Here is a 16,747-nt window from a genome sequence, read left to right on the forward strand (position 1 = left end):
GTCCTCAGTTTTGGATGTGATGGAAGGTAAGGAGTGATAAAGTAAAATAGTTGACTGCAGTAAAAGTTAACTATAGTCGCGACGCTGTTATTTCCAGCGTGACTCCGCCTCTTTGCTTACGTCTTAGGAAGTGAAGGCTCTATAAAGTCTAGGTAGGTAGTATCGTTCGCCATTTTTGTTCTTTCGTTCCCGAGCTACCGTACGAGGAATCTATTTGCCACACCGTTAAACATTATCATGTTGTAGCTCCTATGATAATAAATCAAATGCACTGTAATTCAGCAAATAATTGAGCGGCAAATAACGTCTTTGTGTGCTTTCTGCGAACGCCAACGAAAGAGCCAAAATGGCGGGCGATTATATTAAGTATTTATCGAGCCTTAAGAAATGAATAACGTCTTCATAAGCGAATCACAAGACGCACACGTTTAAATGTAGCCGTCCTGCAATGTGATTGGCTGCCAGAAATTAGAGTGACGGGACTATAGATAGGTCTACAACTTTAAGGAAATAACAAAGCATGATGATGTTTAATGCAAACAGTATTTTTAAAAGTTATTCATTCTTAGCTATAAATTTGTTGATATAATGTAACATACATTGTTGATCTTATTTGTTGATATATCCGAAGTAGGCCTAATACAAGTTTCAGACATACATGTTGATTTTGTTCTCTTATAATTAAACATTAAGATATTATATTTAAGTCAAAACATAACTTTTCACGCATAAACTATATAATAATTAATGAACACTATGAAAAACAAACAATAAAAACCTGTTTCTGAATTTCATAAGTAAAGTCTTAAACACACATAGTGGTCTCTCTGGACTTTATTCTCAGAATTGTTTATTTAAACATGAGCTGTAAAGCATAATAAAGGAAAGGTAAAAAAAAAAGAGTTGTATGTGTTGATGTATAGAGTTCTCCAAGTTGTCTTGAGCCTACATGTAAGGAAAAATTAGGGAAGTGGTGAGCATGATGAATAATTGAAAAAATTGGGAAAAGATAGAGAGGAAGAGATAGTGAATATATATCGGTATTTTGCAAAATAATTTTCACCTTTTCTTCTGTTTATGATGTTAATAGTATGTAAAGAAACTTAAAAAAATTGTGTATCTATGTAAATGGTTCTTTCTTGTATATATTTGTTGTTGACTACAATTCATTTCATTTCATTACATTTTATTTATTGTATTCCATAAATCTTACAATAGCATTGAAGCTTTAAGATGTGGAACAAATTAAGAGTTATACAATTTTTTGGTGAGATGAAGTGAAAACTGATAATTGCATATGTGAAGTATATTTGCATGAAAGTAGGTCTAATATAGCAATATGGTCGTATGCATATATTCTTAGAATTATGTCACTAACTAAGAATTTTTTGTTTCAGAATCATTTATGTCAAGTGACTCCTATCAGAAACCAATACTTGAAATGCTTAGTAACATCTCAGAAGCCCCATCATTCCAAGTTAGAAGTATTGGACATTCACTGACTTCAGAGCAACAATGCAACATTCGTAGTTCATTATCTTTACAACCAGTTGTTCCACTTCGTTCATCTTCTAATCCAGGCTCCTATCCTTGTACTCAGTGTGGGAAGATGTATATATGGAAAACCAACCTTCAGCGTCATGTGAGATTGGAGTGCGGCAAAGAACCACAGTGCAAGTGTCCATACTGTCCTCACAAGACAAATCGCAAGGATGTATTGTTGACCCACGTTAAGTTAATTCATAAAACTAGCAATCTTTACCCTACAGATGATAGATATCCTCCAACTTACTAGCCCAATAGTTCAGTTATTCTTATATGCTCCCATTAATTCGTGTTAAAAATGTGTGTGTATTTTGTAGTCAAACAGTTGTGAGTGTTGAGTTCAGCTTCTCTTCTATATTTTCTAAAAGCCTCTATGATCAAGGCTTTTTAACTCACCAGATTGCCTTAATTTCCATCCACCAGTTAATGCACTGTTAAGAGGTGACATATTCTCTTTCCTTGACAGGGAGGCACATTTATTATACAAATACCAAGTGCATGCTGCAGCTATTTCTAGTCTACATTAGATTAATACTTGTTGGAGGGACTAATAATTTCCTATATCTACTAGTATTCAAATTTTAAGTTATTATTAGGAATTTAAAACTTCATAGTAGTGTGTAGACTACTGGTACCATATTTGGTAAAGTTATCGAATTTGTTATACCAACGTAACCTACTTGTTAATATATATTATTATGGTACTCTAAATAAAATAAAATTATGTATAAACTTTACAATACAATATGCACTGTATTATATTTCACTGGATAATTTTCCTATACCAGTACTTGGAAATGTGTACCGGTATTGTCTAAATTTGTGCCCTCATTGAGTGTACATAACCTATACCTCTTGTCTTATAAATAATATAGTTTTTACTGTTGCCTCATTACTTCAGCTGGAATGTTACGAACATTTAAAGACACAAAGTTTAATGGGCTTTAAGATTTTCTTCAACACTTTTCTGCCTCGTTTTATATTGCATACACCATCAAATGTTGTGAAGGAAGAATGATTATGTTTTAGTGCTCTTAAGTTTCTGATGATGTGGTTAGATCTCTATAGGACATAATTGACTTATGATGGTGATAAGTACATCATGTTCTTTCCGAATTCAGCAAACGAATTCACCATGGTTTACAGTCAAATACTGTATTTGCTTACATTTGAATAACTGCACGGTTCTTCCTTGAAATAATTCTAATTCTGTAGATACAATTGATTAGAGAAAGATAGCATTAAAAAAAGTTTTTCTAATAGAACCTGGTTCAGTCTGTGTGTCATCATGTTATGTTTCTGTGCCATATCTTGAAACAATTGCTTGAGGGATTTTATTGACACAACCATAGTTTTTTTGTAATGTTTGTGAAGCATTCTTGCTAGCACAGAGAGAGGTGTTGATGCAGGTTTTCAATTTGTTCCTCAAAATTTATACCATGTGGCATTTTTGCTGGTATAGAAGGATTAGGTGTAGGGCTATATGAATTGAAGACGTCATGCCATAGACTTACAAGTTCTATGGATTCACACTACTTTTTTCAATTATCTTCTTATTAGGTAGGCTTAAGTATCATTGCTTCAAAGTTTTGGCTGACGTGAGGACACTCAGAAAAAAAAAAAGTCATTTGAAACAGAATGTTCATAAGGTGTGTCTAACATTGATATTAACAATTCTTTCCACATACCAATATTGCCTCCAACATAGTCACAATACATGCAGTTACCTTATAACTAACATCATGCACTGTAATTTAATTACAGTGTCTAAAATATTTTTAGTAATTTTACAATAGTTTACAATAAATATTGGCTGTTTCCATTTTGCAGAAATCCTCTTGCCGTGATATCGTGCATATGAGGTGAGGATTCAGAATCTTACCTTCTTTTGATCATATTCATAGAGAAATGCAACTTTAATTTCATCATAGAATAAAATAATCCTTTACCCAAAATCACTCATGACTTGCAACTTTCATTATTTGTGAAACATCTGATAAGATACCTTCATGCATTGTTAAATCTGAAGCCCATCTTTGAAGCAAAGAAATTTAGGTACTGGTAACGAAATGCAACTTTTCTCTGAGGTCTTAAGATATAACATAACAAAAATGAAGTTACCAATGAATTTCATATTGGACAACAGTACTAAGAATTGCTGAAATTGTATAATTTTGTTTATCCATACCTGGTCATAATGCCACCATTGAAAGAGTATTTTCCTTGATAAATGCTTAATGGACAGAAGAAAGGAACAGATTGCCACTTAAATAAGCAATTGCAGTTCATATGAAAAATGTAAATTGCAATGAATTTCATAAAGTCATTTAGAAACAAACAAAGTTCCTTTCTTCTGTTCACAGCTCTAAGGAGTATGAGTTATAATGTGGTGGTGATACTCAGACTTGAATGGTGTGTCATTAAAATAAATTACAATAATGTAGTGCCCATGCCAAATAAGAACGTGATAAATAAGATACTGTGCATTACTAAAGCGTCCAACCCTGTCCAAATAAATAAACTTATAAGTGATACTGATGTATTATCTATATCAAACAAATTATATGTAATGTCCATATTGAATACAGTACCGGTATAAGTTTCTCAGAAATTCAGACATTTCTTGTTGTCGATCGAATTGACATGTCGATCATATCCTGATTTTGTTATAATGATGTAGGTACTTGTGTTAGAATTAAATCTACTGTTTTTTGTCTTTTACAGATTGTATTGCTTGAAATGATTTCATTTTTAGGTATAGAAAAAAAAATATTCGAACATTTTTTTTGTCATAAAATTTTTACACACAGCAATAGCACAACTTTGGCCTGGCATAGTTATATGACATGCTCAGCGCACAAGTGGCCCAAGCCACAAAATTATATTTTCACGTAGCCTCTTTGTAACAATGCGCAAAATGCGGTACACAAACGAAACTTGTGCTGAAATCTCATGGAAAAACTAGGAATTATGATTAGGTCGATTTATACTTTGAAGAGAACAATAGGAGCTCTTTACAGCAATAAACTCAATAAGCAAATTTTGTGAGTTGGGACATTTGTGCGTTGAGTGCCTCATATATTAACTACAATAAATTTCATACGGCCATAACAATGATCCTATAATGTAATCAGTTTCAAAACATTATTAGCATTCAACAAGTATTAGGTTTCAGTGGCTCTTTTTTTCGGTCGTAGGCGGTTCTGTGGTCTTTAGGTCTATTTGATAGGATCAATTTTAGTATTCTGTTGGAATTCATTGTCTATATGATATTGGTTTTAAAACAATACATGCGGGGTTATTGAAATTGTGTGCACACAGGAGTCAGATTTATACCTTCATTTTTACCGTAAAATCTTTCACGCACAGCTACAGCACATGTTTGACCTAGATGGTTGTATATTCATTATAATAAATTGAAAATCTTGAAAATAATAATGCAATAATACTAAAATCGTATTTAAGCCTATGTGCTGGAAGTTTGAAATTCCTCTCGCATATAATATAGAAAATCAGAGCACAAGGAAACTCAAGATATCATTCACATTCTCTGATCACCGCCCATTCTGCACCCAAGAACTCAAAATGTTAAGCCAACCTGTGTAGTTCAAGAACCTTGATCTGTAATGAGATAGTTGGAAAGCAAGAACACTCACAACAAAATCTGTAAATCTAGAAAAGCATATTAAAAGCTAAAGAAACTGTGTGAACATTTTGTAATTGTGTAATTAACTGCAAGCTGGGAATATATTAAAAAAGTCATGTATGGATTTTGATAAGAAATAAAGAATAAAAAGTACGTATCTTCATATTGTCACACAGATGTTACAAATAGATGTAAGAGAATTCTATAAGAATATCCATGACAATGCAAGTACACAGAATAAATTAATTATGTTATGTTATGTTATTAGTAATTGAGGTTTGAGTCTTGTTTTGAATACAGGTACGATTTTTATACTATAAAAACGTACATTTATGCAGTTGCTTGTGACAAAGCTTTAATTTTAATTAAATTACTGCCTATATTGTGGTTACACATTTGTTTCAGTGGTTAAAAAACAGGTAACGTTGACAATTGCTGAGACTTTTCTTAGTTTAGACTTCATACTTTTGTCTAAGGTGTATTGTTGAAATGGAAAGACATTGTTCATATTTAATTACGATTAAGTGTAATTTAGCACATTCACTATCACAACACTGCTATGAAAGAATGAACTCCACATTTTACATACAGAATTGAAAGTAATAACAACTATGATAATATGAATTTTTGTTTGTTTGTTAAGATACTAGTTTAAACTTAGTGCACACTTTTGTAATTGAACTTCTATGAAAATGTGTCGTAATGCCGAAATATATTTAGCCTATATTAGGATTTTGATAAAAAAAACATAGGCCTATGATTTTGAAAATGTTATTCTTAGCATATTCTCTGTTTATCTGAATTTTCTGTATATAATAAAATTTCGATTCTATCAGCTTTGAATTATTTTGTGGAAATTTATAAAATTAGCTCTAACATCAATATATTAAAATTTGCGCAATTTAAAACATTTCGTTTAGAAAGAAATAGATTTGTCATGTGTTTGTTAAACAGAATTGTTTGAAGAATGTTATTAGAATTTGTAAAATGCATTTTTTTTTCTTTAATACAGACATGATATATCTTTTTCTTATATATCTTAGTCCTTGGAGTAAAGTGTTTCAATTGAAGGTAAGGAAGAATCACAGGAAACTTATGAGAAGGATAAAATATAGATATTTTGAAGACTTACTTTTAATTCCTATAATGTATTATAGATAATCTACGTGACAAATAAATTTTAATATTTGCACAATTTTTGCCTTCTTAGAAATAAAGTCAGTAGTGTAAATAATGTGCTGGCAAAAATGGAAAGCATATTATTTTAGATTGCATATTATTATTAGGCCTATTATTATTATTATTATTATTATTATTATTATTATTATTATTATTATTATTATTATGGTAGTAGTAGTAGTAGTAATAATAATAATAATAATAACAATAATATATATATATTTTTTCCTAATGCTGGGTACTTGACTCTTCATTGTTCACCCATATGAAGCCAGTTGTGTTGTAGACTATTTTACTAACATTGGCGCCCAGTGTGTGACATAGGAGGCTGATCTACATTACACTTGTAATGAGATAATCATGTAGATTTAATGGGATAGGGGAACCAGAACTCCCGAAGGAAATCCCCTGTGTTACCTGGGCCACGGTCTTGTCCAACACGTCATAAATTCGGGGGGGGGGGGGTTGCACTGGGGATCGAACCCTGGTCCACAGGATTATGAGTCCAGTGCTCTAGCCACTAGACTACCGTGGTGACTACTAATTATTATCTGTGTCGAATCTTTTGTACACTACTTTTAACACTTGAATATAAATAATTGATTAGATGGCGATCTTACTCGTGTTAATTGTGTAAGCATGTGCGGCTTACAGCTGTTTCGGTGCTTCTTCACACCATCCTCAGAGCCTACTAGATCTCATATACATAGATTGTGACACAACAGGCAGCGAAGTTCGAGATGACGCCAAGATCTAGTAGGCTCTGAGGATGATGTGAAGAAGCATCGAAACAGCTGTAAGCCGCACATGCTTACACAATTAACACGAGTAAGATCGCCATCTAACCAATTATTTATACTAATTATTATTGTTATGCTGTGTATAATGTCAAATTTCTATTGATTGACTGAAATTAATTTTAAACTGCAGCTTCTCATATTAATATTTATTAAATTAACATACTAAAATAAACATTTGTTGATCTGGATTTGTTCCCCTAATTGACTTGACATATCAACTGAATCCTGTTGAATTAATATATCAACTTAAATGTTTTTTCACAGGTGATGGAAAACGTTTTTTTTTTTTGTCACCATTGCATGATTTTGACAAGTTTTGGGTGTCAGTTCCCCAGTTGCCCAAATACAATATGAAGAGAGAAACTTCCGATAGAATGATCATCATGGCAGGAAACTATTATATATCTGTATAGACATCTCTGTTGCTAAATTTCGCAGAAAAACAGTAAATATTTCTCCCTGTGTGAATGAGGCTGCAGAAAGCTGGCAGTCTCTCTGTGATCAATACTTACAACCCCACTCCTCCCCTCTTCTGCCAATGAACTATGCTTCTTATCCAAACATAAACACAGATTGAATAATTTCAAGGGAAAATTTCTTCCAGGGCTGGGTATTGATCCCGGGACCTTTGGCTTACCCGCACCAATGTTCTACCGACTGAGCTACCCAGGAACTACACCCGACACTGTCTCAATTTTTCCCTTGATATTCACACACCTCAGGTGGGCTGACAAGACTCCAGAAACCCAACTTTGAGTGCACACAAACTCTGTGTGACTTGAATTGAATAGCTGGGTTGCTCAGTCAGTAGAGGTTGGTGCGCTAAGCCAAAGGTCCCAGGATCGATACCCGGCCCTGAAACAATTTTTCCCTTGAAATTATTCAAGTCTGCTTCATAGCGAGCTATATCTGAAAACCAGATTTGCATAATATATACGTCACTGTAAATATGTTAACAGAAAACCACAATTCAAGTTACATAGAGTTTGTGTGCACACAGAGTTGGGTTTCTGGTGTCTTGTCAGCCCACTTGAGGTGTGTGGATATAAAGGGAAAAATTGAGATGGTGTCGGGGTCTAGTTCCTGAGTAGCTCAGTCAATAGAGTGTTGGTCCGCTAAGCCAAAGGTCTCGGATTGATACCCGGCCCTGGAACAATTTTTCCCTTGAAATGATTCAAGTCTACTTCACAGGAAGCTATACCTGAAAGCCAGATTTGCATAAACACAGATTGTTTTACAAGTAATGTTCCGACCTTATAATAGGATAGAGCTATTAGCAAGTACCTTAGCTAAATTCTTTGAAGTTCTAACATTTAACACTTTGAATATCTGTGGGCATTTTGTTAATGTGAATCTTCAAAACACGTTGGAAGAATTAACATGGATATTGTCAAAAATGACCAGGATAAGTTAAAAGGATGTTAATAAGTGGAGAGCCTGCCATTATAGTATTAACTTTGAATAACATACTGATGTAAAACATTCAAACTTAGTCGCCTTGAAACCAGACATTTTACTGAAAATGTCATATTATTCTGCTGGTAAGAAGTATTCCTGTCTACCTACTTTACACAGACACACACACACACACACGGACGGACGGACGGACGCACACACCCATACACACATGACAACTTAAAGATATTGTGGATTGTCAATGTCGTCATTGATCCATTGGAAGACCTCGATAATTTAATTAGTCGAAAATGTGTTTTATTTACATTAATATACTGTACATCTTTCAGCACAAATGCTATATTGCCGCATTTTAACTCTGCATATTTTTATATTTGTCGTCGTCATCATCATCATCATCATCATATCATTATCATCATCCATTTTGAAGAAAATGAATGTCACCTGTCAAATTTTTCAGGAGTCGTTTTAATCTTATTTTCCCTCTGATTGATAGTCCAAAATAAATATAGTCCGAAATAAATATAAAAAGTGTCTTGATTCTTTCTTGTAACATGTATCTGATTTTATTTTTATGTATTAATTTTGTTGAGAATGGGTATAGGTATGGGTTTTAATTATGGTACCGTACTGTAAAATGTCGTAATTTGTTTCGTGACCTGACAATTTATCCATCTTTTGTGGAAAGTCTCATCTCTGTTATGGTTATTCTTCATAAATGATGTTTCTGAAAAATCTAACTCAAACTGTCATACACTACATAAAGATTAATTTTTGGTCCTAGAGAATTTATCTGTTGTGGTAACAATTGTTATTAGAGGAGAAAAATATTCAGTGCATATACTGTGGAATCCTGGCCACCAGTCACTCAGTTGAATGCACTCCTTATATAATGGCAGTTGGCTTAATGTAATTTGTCAACATATATATTCGAACCTGGAGTAAGGCCGCAAAGGGAAAAAAACATTAGAGAAGAGGGATTTGATTTGGTGCTGTGAATTGAACTTTGGCATAGCTCAGTGGTTAGAGCACTTAATATATAGAACCAAGGACCCGTGTTCGATCCCCGGCAACAGAATGAATTTTTCTCCTCTAATAACAATTGCCATACACTAGTTTTAGAATTTATAGTGTTGTATACGTCAAGTCGTGTTTATATGTTTTAACTTCGTCAGGCTCCGTGCTTTTTTTCTGATGGAATGCACCAGAATGGCATTTCGGCACATTTTTGTTGTATTTTTCCATCATGGAACCAAGAAATGTGTTAATATTATGGTTTTAACATGAATCCTACTTAGGCATTGAAAGTTTTAAAGTTGAACGAAAAGCATGTTAAAAATGACACAGTTCCCGTGCACTGGACAATAATCATCTCCCACCCGCTATAATCTATTCTACGCAGAGTTCCACTATCTTTTACTCCAGAAGGAAAGCACTGGTCAGGCTCAAAATTTTAGTTCATAATAATAACATTTCAGTAATCCTCTCGGAATAAGGCTCTAACTCATCTTGTGAAAACATGTACTGTAGACTCTTATTTCGGGGGAGGGGGGAATGGTATTCATTTATTGAAATAACTATCTTATGTATATCATCTTCATATCCATGTGATGACCAGCACCCCAGGTAACTGTACAACACATTTACTTCTTCTTCTTCTTCTCCCTTCAAGGATTAGGTGATATCACCGTTCCGGTCTCTATCGTCCAGCCACCTCTTGTGAGGCACATTTACTTATTATAATATTTTATTCTTTATCACAATCTTTCATCTTATGAATTTCTTTTCCAAAAATAACAAAAAGTAACTCTTTTATTTTTGGGAACAAATTTTCATATTCAGTATATTGTCCAAGAGAAATACTGCTATTTATGGGCTATCTTTCAAATTATGTACTGTATGATTGATCACCTTATCATCAAATTCATCTTCACATAAGATTGTATTAAAATTCTTTTAGTATATGTATCAAATTACATGTTTATTGTACCTAAGTTGGAGTTACAAAGAATAATAATTTAGATTTGTAGTGTTAAATTTACACTTCATTATTATGTTACATATTTTATTAAGTACCGGTACATTAATGAGTAACTATTGCATACCTTAATTTTGTTTTAACCCAGTTTCGCATAGATTAATGCAATTTCTCAGGATTTGTAGGTTTTGGAATGTTCGTAAGATTATGTAAATTTTTTAACTTTATCTTTAAAATTATGATTTTAACAAAGTCAAATTTGAAGGATTTGGTGAATGGTAGGAATTTCAAATAATTATATGCTTTCAACCATAGACAAATAAATCTTTCAATTATTCTCTCCACAATGCACTGGCTGCTTGTAGTGATGATACAACTTTCTCTTTCTTCTACCCTCATTTGACTCAGCGTGGACACGCGAAAATGAACTTTAAGAAATAGACTTGACTTGTACAGAGGGATTAGTTTAACGCACTGTATTAACAAAAGTCAACAACAACAATAATACTCCTCATCAATAAAATAACAAAATATTTAGAAGAATAAAGAAGAAATAAGAATATGAACATAGCCTATACCATCCATGTTGCCATTAATACAAAGTATACCAGCATATCAGTTCCTTTGTGCAGATGTTGCATTATATTTCTGCCTGTGAGTGACCGTTGAATTTCAAGTGACTTATCATGGTCGTGGACATCAGAGCATTAAAAGCAAAACAAAATATATCTGGTTGCTTTCATTCTAATGCTCTGGTCATTGCTTGCTTGAGTGTAAAGTGAGAGATTAGACATATTTTTTCTCGCAAATTAGTACAGCCTTTTGCTATCTCTCTTTCCCCTCACTGCAAACTGTGATTTTACATAGAGGCAGATATGTAATAAGAGATCTGTATGATTACACATCATATTCTTCAAATTCAGCCGAAAATAAAATTTTATTAACTGTTTGAATGTAATAAAGCTTTATTACTTAACATATCCATTTCCTTCAATTTTTGTGATGTATAGTCAATTCTGATATCAGTAACATATTTAAAAGTTTTAAGAAATATACAGTCAAACAGAGTTCCTAATTTTCTTTTCTGCTAGCTTAGTACCTAGTTGTACCATGAGACGATATGTATAATGACAATAATAAATACCAGTTACTATTTTTCTCCCTGTTTTCAGTTGTATTTTGAAAACAAATTATACTATAAGCACTGAAGTAAATAAAGTACCGGTATCTCATTTTCTTTTACAGAGCTTTTAGTTTGGTTCCCAGCTGGGAACACGCTCATCAGACATGCTTGCATGGCCAGCATAGACTGCATCATTATCAGTCTGTAACTTCACACATATTTTTAGTCATATAACTTTAATTAATAATAGCATCCACATAATTATGTTTTTGTTTTGTGTTATAGAATTGTTCAAAGTGGTGTCTGTTTGCATTCACACATACTCAATATCTTTTGATGAAATTATTTTTTCAGAGACAAAAGTTCTATTTTCATAATGCTTGCAATATTTCTTCAAATATGTCTCTTAAGTTTGTCTGTAGTGTGGCGGTTATTTCTGCATACACAGTTTTGTTAGGATGTAAATAATTTCACTAAAACATAAATTTTATGTAAATATTTCCATCTGTGGCTTATCTACTTCAAATTATTTTATTTTCATTTCTTTTTATTGACAAACTTTTTCACTCTACTTCGAGCATTTTCAGATGTTAAAATTATAATATGAAACAATTTAACAATTTAAATACACAAATACTAAACTGATTGCTTATTAGGCATAATTTATATTATTTTTCAAACTTGAACAATATGTCATATAAATTATGCCTAATGTATAGGGTAAACAATTATTTTCGTGTTATTTGTGTATTTAAGTTAGTAACTTGTTTCATGTTATAATTTTAAGACCTGAAGGTGCTTGAAGTAGAGTGAAAACGTTTGTTAACAAAAACAATTAAAATAAAAGAATTTGAAGTAGATAAGCCACAGATGGAAATATTATTTTCATGAAGTTTATTGTCTGGCTTATCGGAACCATAATGTCTATAAAATTCATTTAAAGATGTCAAGAATGTGTAAATGCAGACAGACATCATTTTGAACAATTCCTGTAACAGAGGTTAGTACCGGTACTCATTATGAAATAATAATATAATAGCTCAGTTGTATATTGGCTATGCAGGCATGTCTGATGTGCTTGTTCCTGCCTCAGAGTTAAGCTGAATGCTCTGTATTATCATTTGGTGTCAGAGTATCCATCATTGCTTATAATAAAAAGGAATTAGGCCTACATTGTTTATTACTGATGTACTTGACAAGTATATTTCTGAATTATTTTTATATCGATACCGGTACTTACTAAAGATATAATATTGGTGAGAAAACTGCGTAACATACCAACAGTCTAATATATTAAGTTGTGTCACATTTTGACTGAGACATGCCATAGTGTCGCTGTTAAGGCATAATGCTGCGAGCTGGAAGGTCTCAGGTTAGATCCCGATAGAGTGACGGATTTTCTTCATTATCTAATTCTTCTGGCCACACTATAGCCCTGTAGTTTACTCATCCTGTAATATAAATAAGTTCCAGGCGTGTTTTCTTGGGAGTAAAAGTGACGGACACGTAGGACTGACATTCCTGCTGCCATTAATATTATTTGTCTGTACAGATGGGAGCCTTAACCTTCTCTACCGTATGGGCCTTCATGGCCTGTAATGGGTATGACTACCATATTTTGTCCATTTGATATATTTATAGTCTAAAATAAACACTATTGTAAGAGTTGTAAATAATACTAATAAAATGTATAGTGATTTTATGCGAGATTTACCTTAATTCCGTAACTGTAACAAATCAAGCCAAGTAACCATCTTATTTTATAGAAGTCTCAAATTTAAAGTTGTTACTAATCCTACATGTAGAAATGTATATATATTATTGCCATATGTAGACTAATATATAAGTATAGGTACAGTAGTACATAAATTGTATACTAAAAGCATGACGTAATGATTGGAACAACGCATTCTCCAATAATGTATTTCACTCTCTTTTTAAGAAAGAGTTGTTTTACTTTTAATTACATAATGTTCTATGGTGTAATATATAAATAATAAGGGTTTGCGGCAGAATAATAAAATATTGTTTTATAATAGACCAACCACAATCATAACAATCTATCTATTTATTAATTTTTTTTGTACTCCAGCATTATAAACAGTCCTTATCATTAGTGAAAATCGTATATAATATGCCACATTATTATACCAGAGCCATAAAATATTAACAAGGTAACTAAAAGATCATGACTTATATTACGATGGTATAACTTGTGCCATAAAGTTAACATTATGAAACGATTTGCCATGCCATAATATTATTTAATACATCATTATTGTCATAGCAACCTCTTTCTTCATAGACCATGATTATGAAACTACCCATCATTACAAATCTGATGTTATTTCTTTATTAATTGTTTTATAATGCTGTTGTACAAAAAAAAAATAACGTATGAAACACGTTTATAATGTTATACATGTACAGTTATTGCACTTGTCAAAATTAAGAAACTCGCTCCGCCTGTTCCCTAAAAATTGACTCATGCCATAGCGTATAACATGTACTTTTTTCGTAATATGCTATTAAACATCGTCAATATAATGCCCATATATCAACCTACATTCAATTAACCCATCAGTGGTCACTATAAGAGCATTTCCCTCACACATTCTTAAAAATGTTCATATTTGTTTGTATCTTGATTCTGAATTCTTGTTTTTCTGTAGTTAAGTTCATGATATTTAGTCACAAAGAAAACTGTTTACCCACCCTTTAATTGCGGTCTTGTTAAGTCCCCCGCACTATCTATGAGGGATTGTCTCATTGCACAACCAACCACGCTTGGGTTTTTCTAAGTCCCTTGCTCTACTTGTGAGGAATCTCTCATCATGCGACCAACCATGCTTTGGTTTTTCTGTTAATTCCTAGAATGCCTGTTATGAGTGTCATTTTTTTTGTAAACTGCCATTATTATAGGTTCAGTTGTTCAGTTCTTAGGTGTTCAGTGCAGTGTGGCACAAAATTGTTTTTATTTCATAATAAGCTTTAATCTGTGAGTAAATTATTACAAGTGAGTCACAATGAGTCGACGACGAAAACTTGTTGAATTAGCTCTCCAACAATATTAACGTGAGTTTTTGTATTTCATAATTAAGATTACTATTTTGCAGGCTCGTTTCAAGAATAAAGTAAATTCATAATTCTGTATCATAATTATTATTTTCCTTAGTTCTAAAAGCAAATGAGTGGCTGGAGAAGGATCAAGTTCCTGAAATTCCGATACAGAATAATCCAGATGACGGACCCAAGGAACTGCTTGAAGAAAGAACCTTTGCAACGCAACCATTCACACATACATAGTACAAATGACAGCACTCAGTTGAAACAATATCGTTGAAACAGGATCAAACAGTCTTAATAAGATAAAAAATTGACGCATTAGGATAATTAAGGTAATAGGTTCAACAAAATCTTTTCTAATCTGCGCATATGTAAAATTAGAGAAAGCATCACCAGAACACATCCTAAACTGTATTGCCAACACATTCAATGACAAGTTCTGCATACAGTGTTCCAACCTTATGGGTTTGATCCGTGGACCTGGAGATAAGAAGAAGTTGAAGGAAAAAAAAAAAATTATAATATTACGTAATTTTTATAGATGTTGTTTTATTTTCTGTAACATTTTTAATAGAAGGAAGGGGATTTAACTCTCTCAACATTCACTCAGGCTTATTCATGACCTCAGTTCAAGAAGATAAACTATATACTGGATACCATTATCAATATGAAAAATGCTGGGTAACTTTCGGTGCTGGACCCCGGACTCATTTCACCGGCATTATCACCTTCATATCATTCAGACGCTAAATAACCTAGATGTTGATACAGCGTCGTAAAATAACCCAATAAAAATAAAAACATGAAAAATTAATTGAATTGTTGTAGAACATGTAAAATGTATTATGAAACAGTATGTGTCTTCTTCCTGGCATTATTTTTATTTATTTACTTGTTTATTTATATATTTATTTATTTTAATGCATTGAGTTGGTAGAGAAATATACTGATTTTTTTTTTTAAGTAAATAGTTTCATGTATAGTCGATGACAGAACATGAAGGTCTTCCCTCATACCACTCTATTACACCCTCATCAATGATTTCACTCGCTGTTTACTTTGACTTTCCTTCCTTCCTTTGTTATGAAGTCTACTTAATTAAAAAGTTATATTACTTCGAACATACATCTGATTCATATACAATATCACACATCATTTTAGCTGTACTCGTGCTCAATAACACTTGCTTAAAAATGAACTGTCAAACTGCGAGATACCAATAAAAATCTCCTAAAGTTTGATTACTGTAAGAAAAATATAAGTTGATGTACTGCATGTGTAATGTGTACTTCATCTTATTGGTGGTCATCCATTTGATAAATTAGGGTAGGATCATTGTTGCTCCTGGAGACAATTACTTCGTCGGAGAAAATGATTTTTCTCCAATTGAAATCTTCAGATGTTCCTTCCTCACAGTTTAATGTTACCTTATGCTGCACTCTCTGAAATGTGTCTTCACGGTGTTTGAGGAACCAAGAAAGTTGGATGCCATCTTCAATTGAGAGGCAGTTCTAAAGGGGTAGTTTTCAACTTCTCTCAATAACATGGCATCCTCTTCCCTTGTAGAGATACGCGGCTGGCCAAGAATTGGATGATTTGCAACTTCACCATTCTCAACAAAAAGTTTGGCTCACCTCTTAGCAGTTGACAGAGGGAATCACTCTGGCTGTCCTCAATGCAGAATAACCTACAGGAACCTGGTCATTGATTTATTGACGAAGTTATCTGTCTGCCATTTTCAAAAGTAATGACGAAACAGTTTTATTTACAGACAGGAGTATTGTTTGCAAGAAATGTCGCGACATAAATGTAGCTTTACGAGACATGATGGGAATTTTGTAATTAAAAAAAAAAAAGTAAAATTGTCGGAGACTTGAACCTTGAATTAGTATTATTCACTTATTTTTCAGACCCGTGCTGTAACAGTCTACAGTACCGTACTGAGAATGTTAGTACCAGATTGGCATAATGCGTGTTTTTCCTGTTCATATTCG

The 16,747-nt window shown here is 32.8% G+C and overlaps 1 protein-coding gene across 23 annotated transcripts in view; it reads left to right on the plus strand.

The window, feature by feature from the left end:
• LOC138713728 (longitudinals lacking protein, isoforms H/M/V-like) overlaps positions 1-16,747 on the plus strand; it is a 614,547-nt gene that overhangs the window by 316,620 nt on the left and 281,180 nt on the right. The window contains exon 5 of one of the 23 annotated variants that reach the window (XM_069846059.1): positions 1,398-2,186. The exons of the other annotated variants lie outside the window; for them this stretch is intronic. Coding sequence (XP_069702160.1) covers positions 1,398-1,795 — 398 coding nt within the window. The 3' untranslated portion in view covers positions 1,796-2,186. Of the gene's footprint in view, positions 1-1,397; positions 2,187-16,747 lie in introns of those variants that run through there. 23 annotated transcript variants of the gene reach the window in all.

Source organism: Periplaneta americana, chromosome 14 (genome assembly GCF_040183065.1).
Source record: "Periplaneta americana isolate PAMFEO1 chromosome 14, P.americana_PAMFEO1_priV1, whole genome shotgun sequence".
NCBI classification, from domain to species: domain Eukaryota; kingdom Metazoa; phylum Arthropoda; class Insecta; order Blattodea; family Blattidae; genus Periplaneta; species Periplaneta americana.